The sequence below is a fragment of the Parasteatoda tepidariorum genome, chromosome 4 (assembly GCF_043381705.1).
Source record: "Parasteatoda tepidariorum isolate YZ-2023 chromosome 4, CAS_Ptep_4.0, whole genome shotgun sequence".
Lineage (NCBI taxonomy): Eukaryota > Metazoa > Arthropoda > Arachnida > Araneae > Theridiidae > Parasteatoda > Parasteatoda tepidariorum.
The window spans coordinates 7044989-7061849 of record NC_092207.1 but is presented as its reverse complement, the minus strand read 5'-3'; the positions used below and the strand labels follow the sequence as shown (position 1 = coordinate 7061849).

Genomic DNA, 16861 nt, shown 5'->3' with positions numbered 1-16861 from the left:
ACCCTCGTTAAACTGTTTTACCTTAAAGTTCTCGGTCCCTATGCAGGCTGATCAAAGATGTCACCCACCCGCCTACTGACCGCAGTCAGCAATGCTTGACTTCAGTGTTTTACTGGGAGCCGTATCTTTATGATCAGTCCACTGCAGGACTTAGCAAAATTTTAATCCTCTTAATATTATTATAATTTGACAAGCTTTTGGAACAAATAATTCTTTTACTTATTTATCCAAAGATTATTTCTCGTATAAATTAATTTATATGAATTATTTTATATCATTTAATTTTAAAATTACCAAAATAATTAATTAAATATAACAATCAAAAAAGAAAAGATCGCATTTAGAGCTATGAGAATATGTTTCACGTGTGTACATTGATGTGTTTCAAGGTCTAAAAATTTTTTGAACAGTTTTAAACGAGAATTAATTGATTTAGTGAAAGGAGTTTTTCCTGAAAATATGGACAAAAGAAAGAATTGATGAGATGAAAGATTATTTTACACTGTATATGACTATAAAGTGGATTTGTGTCGAGATGAAGTTTAAAATAAAATAAATGTTTGCAAAAATTCAGTTTTCAAGTTACGATTATGCTAATTTTTTTTATTTTTTATAAAGGAATATTCATGATGTATTATAATTTTTAAACACCTTTACTTAGGTTTAAAATCAGCTAGCACATAAAGTGGCCTTTTTACATGCTGAGTCTAATCACGTGATACAAAGCTATTTTTTTTCCAGCTGAAAGGGATGGAAAAAAATCACAAAGCAATGTTTCTTTTTTTATTCTTTACATTTTATTCTGCATTGAATTCATCTGCTAAATGTGCAATTCTACTGTCTATGTCTACTTAAAAAGTAATTCTTCAATGTAAGGAAGTAAAAATAAATATCAGGAGTGAGGATAATTCTTTCTTTTCTGGCATTTCTGCCAAACATCAGTGAACAGCCCCACCCTCTTAGTCAACAAAGTAAAAGAATGGGTAGGTACTTTATTTACGTCGCACTACAGCTGCACAATGGGTTATTGGTGACTGTCTGGGAAACACCCCTGAGGTTTATCCGAAGACATGCCATCAAAATTTTGATTCTTTGCAGAGGGGATGGCTTCCCTGCTTTGTTAGCCTGAGGACCTGTGCACGAAGCCAAGCACTTTGAGAGCAGAACGGTTTAACGAGGACCGATACCGCCCACGCTCTGTCCCTACACAGACTGATCAAAGCGGCCACCCATCCGCCTACTGACCGCAGCCAGTGATGCTTGACTTTGGTGTTCTACTGTGAGATCCAAGTATAAGAAACGACTACTTTAAGAACTCCTCTTTCGCATTAAAGTTTACCAAGGCTAATTTCTGCTTTTCATTTGGCTGTTCATCAACTTATCGAAGAAATACCGAAGATGAGCATAGGATAAATAAAAAAAATTACATAATTTTAAATGCATTAATTTCTACAGTTTCGAAGACCATCTACTGTGATAAAGAAAAAAACTAGATACCTTTAGATATATAGCAGTAGTGAATAAAAAAATCTGTTGAGCAATAAAGAAACGTCAGAAATATACTAAGTAAACGAGGCATTTACAGGGTTGCCACTCAAATATGGAGAAAAAATTATCTGTGTTTTCCCTGTACATATCATAGACAATATATTAAGAGGAAACACAATTACTGCACACTTGTGTAAGCTATATTGGGCTAACTATACTAGTTTTAACTGCTGGAAAACTTAAAGAAACAAAGAACAGCTGAACATACTTAAATAATGCTATAGCAAATTAAATGGTTTAGTATAACTGAAATATCTTACTTAAATGTCCCATAGATCAGTGTTCCCCAACCTTTTTATCACCGCGAACCTGTCAACATTTGATAATTTCAGGGGGCTAGGGGTGGGGGCGTTGATTGTCTTTATTTTAGATTATTTTGATTTATTAATTTTAATTTAATTATATTTAAAAAAACATGCCTTCAAAAAAAAATACAGTTACACCAAAAACTAAATAAAGTGATTTAACATTTTAACTTACTAGAACGTTGAATCAATGAGAACCCTGTAATGCAATGAGACGGTTCCATCAGGGGTTAATCGGAGACAATGATACATTACAAACATTAAAAAATTTATGTCACTACCTTCGTGGGCCCCCTTTTCTTTTAAATAAATAAAATTTTAATGGAACACAGATATTTTTAATTTTGGATGTAAACCTAGGAATTTAAATTCAGTTTCAATGAAATGGGCGGCCCAGTAACATTTAATGTACGGACCGGAACCGGTCCGCAGACCGGGGGTTGGGGAACACTGCCATAGATTATGCATTGAGGGATCGCCATTTTTTAAAAGACGAAAATAAGAAACTCAATTCCCAGTTTCTAAAGAAAAAAATCAAAATGCCCTGTTATTTTAGGTGACTTTTAAATTACTTGTATTTTCCAGATTTTCCTTGTTCTCCCTGAGGCGTGACAACCCTAGTTAAGAAGAATCAGTCTCTACATTAATCCTTAATAGAAAATGGCAGGAGCCCAAAATTTGCATTACAAACTAGAAATCTGAACTGAACATAGCGTCATAAAGAGAGATTGCTGTGTATGTGAAAAACATTTATTTAAAGTTTTTTAACACTCCAGACCAGGGAAGTACCCAAGCATTTTGAAAATAACAGTGGTAATACAAATGCTAACAGTCACATGAAAATTAAAAAGATTAATGAAGGAAATATGAATTACCCCTGTTTTCAACAATGCATTATCCACTGTCAAAAGCTTATGAAAATTTTCCATCCAAATCTTCATGTTATCTTCAAAGAACTCTGGGATATCCTGAAAGAGTGAAAGAAATTTACTGCAGAAGTTACAAGAACGAAAGATTAACAAATATTTCTGAAATTACTTTCAGAGAAAAAACTCAGGATTCATTGTTTTTAAAATGCTCGGAACTATTGTCACCTTTTTGTCTTTCCGACTTTTTGAAAAAGAGAAAAAAAATTAAGTAATTTCTTTTTGCTACGAATAAGTTAATTTTTATTGAAGGCGAAAGACTACTCGAGAACTGTTATGAAGTCAAAAACATTTTTGCTACTTAAGTTGTTAAAATTAATAGATCTTAAAAAAAGAAACTTTCACAGAACTGCGTTTTTTGTTTTATTTTTTGTTAAACTGGACAAAACTTATGCAGCAAAAGGTTATTATAACAAGTACAATGCATTCATTTTGAGATACAATTTTCCAATCCACTGTCAAAATGCTATTATAAAATATATGAGAAATGTACTTACATAACAACTTAATTACTAACCTTTTGCTATAATGCTTAGAGGAAAAATATTTTTCTGCCATTTGAGTTAGCAATATTATACAGAAAAAGGCCAATTGAGAGAAACTTTTATTTCTCCTATCAATAAAGAAAAGTGAAACTAAACATTATTTCACTTCATTTCCTTCTTACATTTTACCTACAGGGTATCTGCTACATTTTAAATTTTCAAATTCATGACTTTCCATGACTAATTCCAAGAATTTTTCATGACCTAACGAAGTTACTACTCCCGACGAAAACAGAGCAATAAATTTAACGAAGCATTATAATAATATTAATCGAAATGATAGGTACAACCAAAATTGTTATACTCTGTATCTTCATCTTTATAGATTTTCAATTTAAAAAACAGAGTAAAGAAAGAGTTGAAGCAATAAAATAGCTTGAAAAAATAAACAAAAGCAAATACTTTTTTTCTGCAGAATTATGCTCTAAAGATACTTTTTTTGTTCATCAGAAAGGAAAGAAATACTCCTGATTTTTCTATTCTCATTTCCGAATAAAAAAAAATTAGCCGATGACTGGCTTGCTTCAGCTAGAATTTGAAATTGATTAAATAACAAAAAAGGTAACAAAAATTTTGAAATCCGAAAAGTTCAAAAGATAATTCGCTGTGGAAATGATGTTTTTTCTTTCATTTTTCGAAAGAATGCCATAATTCTTAAAGAACACTATAAAAACATTTTATACTTTAATAAAATATGACTGAGTGGGGATTTTGTTAGAAATTCAGATATTTGGAACATCAAATGGGGGAGGGGGTAAAATCTATTTTAAAAATTCGATATTTCGACGACGTAAATGCATAACTTTCCATGATTTTTTTAAGAAAATAGTTAAAATCATGGCATTTCATGACAAATTTTATTCAATACCCCTTAAAATCATGGCATTTCAATAAAATTTTGTTCATGACTTTCCAGGTGATCAGATACCCTGTAAATATTTTAATAGCAGCAGGCTATCTGGATTTAAACAATGGGTATTATTTTCAATAATTCCAAGCATTCGTTCATTTCAGTTTTGCGTAAGTTCCAACAATAAGCACGATACAAAAATAGGAAACAGACAACTTTAAAAACATTTATTTTTGTGCTGGTTTTTATATTTGAAGCTCTCCAATATTTTTGAAGGCATCTGAAACAGGTTCTAGATTTTATGATTCTTTGGTTTACAACAACAGCTGCCGCCACCTTATCTTCTCTCTGTTTATAAAGCAGGTGCATGGGCAACCTAGGGCTAAGTTATCATCCTTCTTACAAAAGTAAAATTCCTCTGCTATTCTTATTAAACAGGTAGCAGAATTCAAAAGGACGCCATGTTGTCTAACATTTTCCTCTTTTAGACGACTAAAATTGAATTCAACATTCTGTGCAAACAATGACATTAAAAACTGATATTGCACTTTTTTTTTACAGTAATTTTAACATTAACAGGAGTGATTGTGAGTCCAACTCAAAAATCCTGAAAATTTCTTGAGTAAAATCATTAATGACGCATTTCAAAAAATTAATGTCTTCATAAATTTAAATCATTGATATTTTCACAACATGAAATTCTAAATAAATTATATACAGCATAATTTAAATTAATAATTACGTATAAGTTTACTTTAATCTCCAACCACATCTATTATTCTACCAGAAAAAAGTTTTTACAAATGAAAGAGATGCCAAGTATAAATTTTAGTTCTAACATTTTTAAATAAAATATAGAAGAATTTTTATACATGAATGTAATCAATGATTTCTTGAAACTTCTGCATCTTGGATTTCCGGAAATTTCCGGATCACAATCATATCTGCATTAAAAACAGCAATTGCTCAAAAGGACAAACTCCCAATTAAAATCCCATTTGCTATTGTAGATAGTTATTTTAAGGGAATTTTACTGTGCTTTCATGAAAATAAACATGAAATTCTATGTCAGGGGTGGCCAATCTGCGGCTCTTTGAAGGATTATTTGTGGCTCTCGATAAATGAACCCGAGTTCCCTTTTCATTTTTGTGCTATTATACTTTTAAAAAATTATTCTCGTTCCGTATCTGTTTCAAAATGTCTTTTAAATTACTGAGAACAAATATGAAAGACTAAGCGCAATGTTGTTCAATTCAAGATGAGTTTTCCATTTTCAATATAATTATGACACAAAAAGCATCTGGAGAATTAGAATGAATAGAGATGCAAGAAGTNTCATTTTGAGATACAATTTTCCAATCCACTGTCAAAATGCTATTATAAAATATATGAGAAATGTACTTACATAACAACTTAATTACTAACCTTTTGCTATAATGCTTAGAGGAAAAATATTTTTCGGCCATTTAAGTTAGCAATATTATACAGAAAAAGGCCAATTTAGAGAAACTTTTATTTCTCCTATCAATAAAGAAAAGTGAAACTAAACATTATTTCACTTCATTTCCTTCTTACATTTTACCTACAGGGTATCTGCTACATTTTAAATTTTCAAATTCATGACTTTCCATGACTAATTCCAAGAATTTTTCATGACCTAACGAAGTTACTACTCCCGACGAAAACAGAGCAATAAATTTAACGAAGCATTATAATAATATTAATCGAAATGATAGGTACAACCAAAATTGTTATACTCTGTATCTTCATCTTTATAGATTTTCAATTTAAAAAACAGAGTAAAGAAAGAGTTGAAGCAATAAAATAGCTTGAAAAAATAAACAAAAGCAAATACTTTTTTTCTGCAGAATTATGCTCTAAAGATACTTTTTTTGCTCATCAGAAAGGAAAGAAATGCTCCTGATTTTTCTATTCTCATTTCCAAATAAAAAAAATTAGCCGATGACTGGCTTGCTTCAGCTAGAATTTGAAATTGATAAAATAACAAAAAAGGTAACAAAAACTTTGAAATCCGAAAAGTTCAAAAGATAATTCGCTATGGAAATGATGTTTTTTCTTTCATTTTTCGAAAGAATGCCATAATTTTTAAAGAACACGATAAAAACATTTTATACTTTAATAAAATATGACTGAGTGGGGATATTGTTAGAAATTCAGATATTTGGAACATCATGAAATGGGGGGAGGGTAAATTCTATTTTAAAAATTCGCTTTTTCGGCAACGTAAATGCATGACTTTCCATGATTTTTTTAAGAAAATAGTTAAAATCATGGCATTTCATGACAAATTTTATTCAATACCCCTTAAAATCATGGCATTTCAATAAAATTTTGTTCATGACTTTCCAGGTGATCAGATACCCTGTAAATATTTTAATAGCAGCAGGCTATCTGGATTTAAACAATGGGTATTATTTTCAATAATTCCAAGCATTCGTTCATTTCAGTTTTGCGTAAGTTCCAACAATAAGCACGATACAAAAATAGGAAACAGACAACTTTAAAAGCATTTTTTTTTGTGCTGGTTTTTATATTTGAAGCTCTCCAAAATTTTTGAAGGCATCTGAAACAGGTTCTAGATTTTATGATTCTTTGGTTTACAACAACAGCTGCTGCCACCTTATCTTCTCTCTGTTTATAAAGCAGGTGCATGGGCAACCTCGGGCTCAGTTATCATCCTTCTTACAAAAGTAAAATTCCTCTGCTATTCTTATTAAACAGGTCGCAGAATTCAAAAGGACGCCATGTTTGTTGACCCCCTATCTACCATTTTCCTCTTTTAGACGACTAAAATTGAATTCAACATTCTGTGCTAACAATGACATTAAAAACTGATATTGCACTTTTTTTTACAGTAATTTTAACATTAACAGGAGTGATTGTGAGCCCAACTCAAAAATCCTGAAAATTTCTTGAGTAAAATCATTAATGACGCATTTCAACAAATTAATGTCTTCATAAATTAAAATCATTGATATTTTCACAACATGAAATTCTAAATAAATTACATACAGCATAATTTAAATTAACAATTAAGTATAAATTTACTTTTATCTCTAATCACATTTATTATTCTACCAGAAAAAAATATTTACAAATAAAAGAGATGCCAAGCATAAATTTTAGGTCTAACATTTTTAAATAAAATACACAAGAATTTTTATACAATTTTTAAATTTCCAGATCACAATCATATCTGCATTAAAAACAGCAATTTCTCAAAAGGACAAACTCCCTATTAAAATCCCATTTGCTATTGTAGATAGTTATTTTAAGGGAATTTTACTGTGCTTTCACGAAAATAATCATGAAATTCTATGTCAGGGGTGGCCAATCTGTGGCTCGCGAGCCACATGCGGCTCTTTGAAGGATTATTTGTGGCTCTCGATAAATTAACTCGAGTTCCCTTTTCATTTTTGTGCTATTATATTTTTTAAAAATTATTATCGTTCCGTATGTGTTTCAAAATGTCTTTTAAATTACTGAGAACAAATATGAAAAGGTGAGTTTTCCATTTTCAATGTAATTATGACACAAAAAGCATCTGGAGAATTAGAATGAATAGAGATGCAAGAAGTTCAAGCTCTACAATGAAAATATAAGTTGACGACGATTACAGAATTTGGGAAATTTGTACCGGAATCGAAGTATCCTGAATTAAAAAAAGGCTGCTTGTCGAATTATTTCAATATTTGGCACAATGTACTTATGTGGATCATTTTATTTCACTCTAAAATTCGTGAAATCCAAACACCGATCAGTATTAACAAACCAGCATCTTAAAGAATTACTGAGAAGTGCTGTCACAAATTATTCACCAAATTTTAAAGAATTATCAAGAGAAGTAAAACAAATGTGTTTAATTTTTAATATTTAAATTCAATACACATATTTTATACTTTTACTTATATTTTTTCAATAAATATAATTTATGTAAAAAAAAAAATTAATACCTTTTTTGCATACCTTTTAAATAGGTATTTAATTGCGGTTCGAAAAAAATTTCAAATTTTGAAAAATGGCTTGACTATCAAGGAGCTTGGCCACCCCTGTTCTATGTGTTAATTAGCAATTGAATACTCTACTTAAATATGTAGGTTTATTATCTACAGACTTTTTATAAGTATAAACTAATAACTACCCATTATATAACTACATCTAAAGTAATAAGATTACATAATGTGAGATAGCTACCCAAAAGACATTCATAATTTAATTTCTATTATTTTATTTATTTTAAATATACACTAACACACTCACTTTTCAACAAAAGCAATTATACACCATTTAAAATAAAATTGAATTATTTGCAGCAAATGTAGGGAGAAAAAAAACATAATATGTACCAACTATATAATGTACTTAACATAAGGACTACCTAATGTACTTAAGATTACATAAAGAAAAATAGCCCAAATTAAATAATGTATGTTCTTATTAAAATAGTTACCGTACTGTAACTATTTTAATAAGAAATTTATACATAGTTACTGTTCTGTAATTAGACCTGTAAATTTAAATTTTTAGTTAGTAGTCGGTGATCGGTAAACTCTAAATAGCCACTGATTTCTTAAGTCGGTGACTGATATTTATGGTCCTTTTCATTAAACAGTCTTTTTTGCAAACTTCTATTATGCTTGGATTAAATTCTATTTTTGAAAAACAACTCATTATTAGAAATAATCCACGGCTATAATAAGTTAATTCAACAATAAAAATAATACATGACAAAATTTAGTCAAACATATTGACTTCAAGGAAAATATTTAGGGAGGCAAAAAACATTTAATGTATACATTAAAACTTCCTTACACAGTAATCTTTTCCCCACAAATTGATGGATTCTGGAGGATCAAAAATTAGAATTGGACAGCTTAATAAAAATTATGTCTTCCAGAGTCTCCTTTTGCCATGACATACTTTTATCATTAAACATTCTTCTAAATCAGTGATTCTCAACCACTGTGCCGCGGCACTTTTGTGTGCCGCTAAATTCTTAAAATGTGCCGCCNAAAAAAAAAAAAAAAAAAAAAAAAAAAAACGATGGTGAAAAAGTGACTGCTTGTTATTATTTATTTCAAGTTGCCACTTTTTGTTCACTCGCCACGTGGCAAGTTGTTATTTTCAGGTCTAAATGTAACTTACTGCAACATGATGCTAGTTGAAAAACTTACTTGATAATTTAAGCTATAAAATACTTTAGCAATAAGCACCAATGAGCTGAAGATAACCTTGAGTGCATTTGCATCATTTGCATATGTTTCAACTAGTTGCATTGTACCCTAGAATGAAAAAATACACATAAACATCAAATGTGTACAATATGTGCTTAGCAACCTGAGAAAGGAAACACATAACGAAGTACCAGGGTTCTCCCTAAGCGTGTTGCATGCCCTTGATTGAATGGCTTTAATGTGCCCCCTCTCTCCCCTGTTCTATCAAAATAAGCCACCATCTTTTAAAAACTCAGCCTTTTTATTCATATTCCATTTTTAAAAAATTAATTCACTGTTTAAATAATAATTACACACTAGTAAAATTGTCTGTGCTAATAGTTTTAATTCTAATTACTATGCCAAATATTTTCTCAAGATTATTCTCAACAAGTTAAATTTTCAAAAGTTTCTCTTTTTTAGGGTATATTAATGAATTTAAGTGATTTTAAATTTTAAAATTATTTTTTAAATAAATACCTTTTTTTTTTTAAAGAAAAAATGCCCCTATAAATGTTTGTCTCATAATTTTCAGTTTAAATTATGTAAAAAAACTTTCAAGGTGTTAATCAATTGATCATTGTTTTAGTTTACTCCTTTGAAAAAATGTATATAATCTAAAATTTATATAATCTATTATATAATCTAGATTATCTAAATTTATATTTAGATAATCTTATTCAGAATGCCTTTAATTATTTTTAATAAACTAAACGATAAATATAAACTTTTTTATTAACTTTATATTACAATAATGAGGTTTTTTTTATAAACTTTATTTTTTTATAATACAAATTTTTATCTTATTTTGATAGTAAGTCAGAATTATTTTTTGAAATACACATATAAAATAGTATTAGAGGGTAATTTGAAAATTGTTGATGGTTAAATTCTACTATAACATATTATTACACATTTTGACAAATTTTAACGGTGTTAAGTGCATGCCATTTCAAAAGTGCCCTGTCCTTTTTATTCCTAGGAAGAGCTCTAAAGTACACAAAGAAAAAAAGTGCAATTGAATATTGAAATTTGGATACAGGCATAAAATGTTTAAAATAGCTTGCAGGAGAAAATTAACAAAGGACAGGGTATCTGCAACATTTCAGATTTTCAAATTCATGACTTTCCTACTTTCCATGACTAATTCTAAGAATTTTTCATGACTAAACGAAGTTATGATTTTCTCCGACAAAAACACAACAATAAATTTAAAAAAGTATTATAAGAACATTCACTGAAATAGGTATAACCAAAACTGTTATACTTTGCACCTTCATATTTATAGATTTTAAATTTAAAAAACAGAGAACAGAAAGAGTTTAAAGCAATAAAATAGCTAAAAAAATACAAAAGCAAATTTTTTTTTTCTCTTTTTCTGCAAAATTACATTCTAAAGATACCTTTCTTGTTCATCGGAAAGGAAAGAAATACTCCCGATTTTTCTGTTTTCCTTTGGGAATAAAAAAATTCACCAATGACTGGCTTGCCTGAGCTATAATTTTAAATTGATAAAATAAAAAATAATTACAAAAATTCTGAAATCACCGAAGTTTAAAAGATAATTCCCTCTAGAAGTTATGTTTTTTCTTCCATTTTTATGAAAGAACACCATAATTTTTAAAGAACATGATAAAAACATCTTATATTTTAATTAAATATGACTGTGAGTGGGGATTTTGTTACCAATTCAGATATTCGGAACACCATGAAATTGGGGGAGGGGTTAAATTCCATTTTAAAAATTAGATTTTTCAGGGACCTAAATCCATGACTTTTCATGATTTTTTTAAAAAAAATAGTTAAAATCATGACATTTTATGACAAATTTTGTTCAAAACTGAAATTCATGACTTTCCATGATTTTTCATGACTTTCCAGGTGTGCGGATACCCTGAAAGGATAACTAAAAAACAAAAACAAGCGAACAATTTATAATCAGGGTTGCCACAGGAAAAAAAATGAGTGGCTTTTAGTAGCCTAAAGTATGAAAATAGTTGCTGAAAACTATGAAAATAGTTGCTTAACTAAGAACAATAATATGACTAAAATTTTATTAAATGACTTGTCATATACCATAATCTATTTAGTCAACAAGTTGGTGACAAATATTATAATTTTTATATAAACATTAGTGTTCTAGCACTGAATTTTTAAATCAAAAAAATTTGTATATTTGCAGAAAATTAAATACTTTTTCATTAAAAAAAACATACTTTGTCTAAAAAATTTTCCCTTTTATCAATAAGTGATTCAGCAAGTATATTTATATATACATTTCCTCCAACTAGGACAGTCAAACGTTCCTTGCTCATTTTATCCCCTGAGCAGTTTTTATCCTTAAACATAGTCTTATTTGGAAGACATTTAAAAAATAAACCCATTTCATCAATATTGAAAATATCATTTTCCCTGTATGCTTAAGTAAATTTGGTAACGTTTCATTTAACCACTGTTCACATACTTCAAGAGGGACAGCTTTAGCTTCTCCATGAAGAGTGCGAAAGACAATATTGTGTCTGCTCTTGAATTTTTCTAGCCACACAGCACTAGCGTGAAAATTGTCTATTTTTAACAGTTTAGCAAAATCTATAGCTTTATCGCGTAGCAAAACACCACTTATGGGAATAGCATTTTCTCGATTTCTGTACTGCTGAAACCATTTTTGAAAAGCTGATTCCACCTGGGGAAAGGCACACATCTTCACTCTTTTAAACAGCATGTTCGTAGATTCATATTGTTTAAGGATATTTTCTCCTTCTTTTAATATCGTAGAAAGGGTATTCGGGGGAATTCCACACTTCAAAGCTATATCTTTCTTCTTCATGTTTGGATTTCTATCTACATCATTAATAAGATTAATTTTATGTTGAGAGTTAATCTTAAGTTGAGAGTTTTTAATTTTCGCTTCGACATCTTTAGAGGTAAACACTTCTTCCATACAATCTCTAACAGCAAATCATAAGCATAAATCTTGTTCAGACCAGAAAAAAGTTTACTCATTCCCCACAGGTGTTATCCCTTTATCTCACACTGAAAACCTGTTCTGTCCAGAAAACAAATTTATCATTCCCCACAGGGGCTACTAATCCCTTACTCTCACTCTGACTAAACTTGTTCTGAACAGTTGAGTCTATTGTGTGCAGTCTGTTGTGTGTGTGTCGCAAAGGAAGGGGCAAGATATCAGCTCCTAGGGGTTTTTTTTCTCGCTTTAAAAGATCCAGTAATCTTTTTAAAAAAAATGGAGTTAAAGGGAGTAAAATTAGAGTACCGTAATTTATGGAAGAAACGCCGCACCTATCGTAAACGCCGCACTTGTGAAAATGAGACTTAAAAGAAAAAAATCATGGTAAACGCCGCACATGTTGTAAATGCCGCACCCATAATAACGATTTAGCGGCAAAAGTGAATATATAACATTAATTCCTTATAAATACTACTAATGTTTTAAATTAAAATATAAATTAAAATTTATAAATGTATAATTATAATAAAATCAATAATGAAATCTGCTATTGTATATTTTGGACAAACTGCTCAGAACAACATGTTACAATCGGCTGTTGGTGCCATCGTTAGGTAAAAAATTTAAATAACTATATTTATATTACTTTAATATAAATGATTTTTTTTACATTACTGTATAGGACCCAAAATTCGACACTCACGGGACCGACGAAATTCCGTATTTCGGAATTTGTAGAATTTTGGATCTCTTCCGGAAATTCCAATATGGCGCCCGTATATTACGATAATTCAATTACGCTGTTAATTTCAGAAGAACCAATAAATTTAGCTAAGCTTCAATTGTAGATTTTTATGGGGTGAATTTAAAACTGTCCCATCTTTAGAAATTTCATTGATTAAAATAATAATCTATAAGATATAATCAAGAAGAAATAATCCGAAGGATAAATAATTCAAGATGAAATAATCCAAAAAAGAAATAATTGTTTCTTCTTCAGAGCGAGATTGTTCTCCTTTTTTCTTTTACATAACATTTTATTTTAACAAAAGATGCTCACCTCGGAAGAAAAAAAAAAGCTAACAAGGAACTACAAAAAAAGTAACAATTAATGGCAAGAACCTAACAATGAATAGCTACAAAAAAGAAGCAAACAACTAATAAGGATAAAAAAATCCAAGTTAACAAGTGTAGCAAAAAAAAAGTAACAGTTAATAAGCAATAAAAGGATAAATAAATCGAATTTTTTTTAAAAAAAAAAAACAGCAAAAGGGATAGAATTCATTTTGTACACCAAGTGAGAAGGAAGTTTCAATGTCAAAAGGGTGTGGCTAATTTATGGTCAAACAGAAGAGGGAAATGGGGGAGGGGGACAAAACCAGTAAAGCACTTGTCAAGATTGATTCATCAGTTTCTCCCAACTAGCATTTCTTTATTTTGTTCATTGGAAATGCAGATGTTTTTACTTTTCAATTATGTTTTGTTTGATACAGATTTATTATTTTTTCTCTTCATGTTTTTATTTTTAAAAGATAAAATATAGTTACTTCCTTCAAGAGAAAAAAAATCCAAATAAAACGAAATATTACTTTTTTTTCCCCTCTTATCATTAAAATTTCTTTAAAAGAAAAAAGAAAGAAAAAATTTTGGTCGGATTAAGTGCCGAATTTCGGGTTCCATACTGTACTACATATTTATATTTTATAAATATTTTTTTTAATTTAATTTATTTATTTTTTGGAAATATACCTCTTTTTATTTAAATAAGAAGATATCAGTTTATAAGTCGCGTCCATAACAACGATGTATAAATATTAGCAAATACTAAAAAGAAAACTTTCCGCAATTTAATTTCTCCACAAAGCACGTTGTAACAAAGTGAGAAAAAATTTGAAAGAGCTATCAACCACGCGGTTTGGTGGGAACTAGATCGAGATCAACCCACTTTCTTTAAGGGTGGTTGGTTATCAATAGTGGCGCCATCTTTTGCCATAATTCGCAACTATTTTGATTTTAAAAAAATTTTTCTTTTGAAAAATTAAAAATTTATTTTTAAAATATCGTAAACGCCGCAACCGGCATAAACGCCGCAACCGGCATAAACGCCGCAATTAAAATTTTAAAACTTGTAAACACGTAAGCGCCGCAGCCTTTCTTCCATAAATTACGGTAATCGAGAATAATTAACATGAAATTGAGGATAAAAAGGTCGGGACCTCATAAAATATTCGAGTTATAGCAAATTGACTGTATATACATACATAGTGAAAAGTGATTACTCGAATTCGAAATTCATGCATTGTAATATTGTATTAAAAATTTGGTTTTTCAAAGTCGTGCAGACTTTAGTAACAATAACCGTCGAAAAGACGATCGGGGAAACAAAATAGACTTATAATGGAATCTTTGCAAATTGAGCAAATTAAGTAGGGATGACTAAAATTTGCAATTCAAATTTTTTTATTTCTTAAGAAAGAAAAAATTCTTTGTGTTCTGAAGCTCCAGTGGGCCGAGGGTTGTCAACCCAATTTATGTTTTAAAAAAAACATCGCTAGGAGTACAGATAAGTCTCCTTTTCCTGAAAATAGTTCCTTTTTTAGCCTTTATTAGGCAAAATAAGTTGCTATAGTCGCCTCGGGCCACATATAGTTGCAAATAGTCGCATTTTAGTTGCCTGTGGGAACCCTGTTAATAATTAACAAAAAAAAGTTACAACAAGAAATCACAAAAAATAACAATTAATGTAAAAAAAACATTAATAACTAGAAAAAACAAGCTAACAATTGATAACTACAAAAAAAATAACACTTAATAACTAATAAAAAACAAAAGAACTATTAAGTCATGGGAAGGAGAGAACCGAAATAAGAACTACACAAGTAGAAAGAGTTAATTAATCCCTTTATAAATGTACTGTTGTTTTTGTTGTACATATTTAATTTCACATTCAAAATTATGATCATAAACTATTTTAAACAGTGTATTATAGGTAAGTAAGCAACTTTTAAATTTATTTTTTTCTTTGTATGCCTGCTGTCAAATTTTGAAATCGTTAAAAGATTGCCGCAATGAGAATCTCTGGCCTATGTAATTGATATTCAAGACCAAATCAAAGCATACTTTTAGGTCATTTAACATTATCTTGAAGGGCAATCCCACACAACTAGTATGATATAATACTAAGTCACCTGGGACGACCATTAACATTTTATCATTCACACATTTTATAGGTTTCAGTTAATTTATATTCTATTTCTGATTCATCTGAAAATTTAATTTTCCTTTCAGAAATTCTTTCGAGTAATCAGTGACTAAACTCTCTATCACTAATATCTTTCTGCAACATACTTTTAATAATAACAAACATATAAGTACAAATTTAAAATAACAAAAGCACTGTGTTTAAAAAAAGGAAAAAAAAACTGTATAATTATTTTTAATTGAACGTGTAATAATGTTGTATTCTAATACTATGGGTGATGCTCTCGGATTTTATTGGGGGAGGAAAGGCACTAATTATTTCCTTTTTCGTATTTTGTAAATAATTAAAAATCATGAAATCTGTAGTAGTAATTGCCAAAAAAACAGATAGACAACAAAATCACGCGAATCGAACTTCTCGAATGCATGTTTTGTTTCGAGATTAGGTAATTGTAATAAATAATATCCAATAAAAAATATCAGATTCAAAAACTATGGAGAAATCAATAGCCATAACTGCCGAAAATTCGATAGAATTATTGCTTTAAAAAGTCAATACTCAAATGCACGATTCGAATTTTCCACATTGTTTGAAATATATCGGGATATTTCAAATCCACATGAAAATCGATATCACTAACTGCTGAAAATACATTTGAAACATTACATCGATTTACGATATTATCGACATTATTTGAGGCACTAAAAAGTTATTATCTAAACGAATGACTCAAATATTATGTGTAAATTTTCATAGAAAAAAAAATAATTTATTTTTACTTTTCAAAAGAAAAATATTTTTGCAAGAACTTTGTAACGTTCTGCGACAATGTCGTAGTGATTCTGCCACAGGGCTAGAAACTATATCAATAAGTTACTGGAAGGATATAAACAAGGTTTCAAAGGAAGGAAATATTTTACAAACTTGAAAAAGATCTGTAAATGGCTGGGCAAAGTTATCCAACACGAACTTTATTTCAGTCCACAGGGCCTGTGATTTAAACTCAAAGCGATATCTGCAAAGAAAATACATTATTCAAGCAATTTTATTTGAAACCTGAAAGGTAAATAAAATTTATGCTATTTTAGGGATCATTTAAAAATTTATGGCAGATAAAAAAGAAAAAATTTTCAGGATTACGTTATGCAACACAAAAAAATTACGTAATTGCAATTTTTCCGATGATTTAATATCCCTTTCATGAAAAAAAAAAATTTATTTTTTATTTCAATCAAATAAGCTTTAAAAATAAATTCTTGAAAGTTATTTTTTAGAAATAAAAGTTT

General features: G+C 29.4%; 1 protein-coding gene across 1 annotated transcript in view; it reads right to left on the bottom strand.

The window, feature by feature from the left end:
• LOC107447405 (chromosome segregation 1) overlaps positions 1 to 16861 on the bottom strand; it is a 77082-nt gene that overhangs the window by 49967 nt on the left and 10254 nt on the right. Inside the window, exons 6-8 of the mRNA XM_071180538.1 lie at positions 16500 to 16590; positions 9370 to 9477; positions 2729 to 2821 (exon numbers count right to left, since the gene is read on the bottom strand). Of these exons, the coding sequence (XP_071036639.1) occupies positions 2729 to 2821; positions 9370 to 9477; positions 16500 to 16590 (292 nt within the window). The remainder of the gene's footprint in view (positions 1 to 2728; positions 2822 to 9369; positions 9478 to 16499; positions 16591 to 16861) is intronic.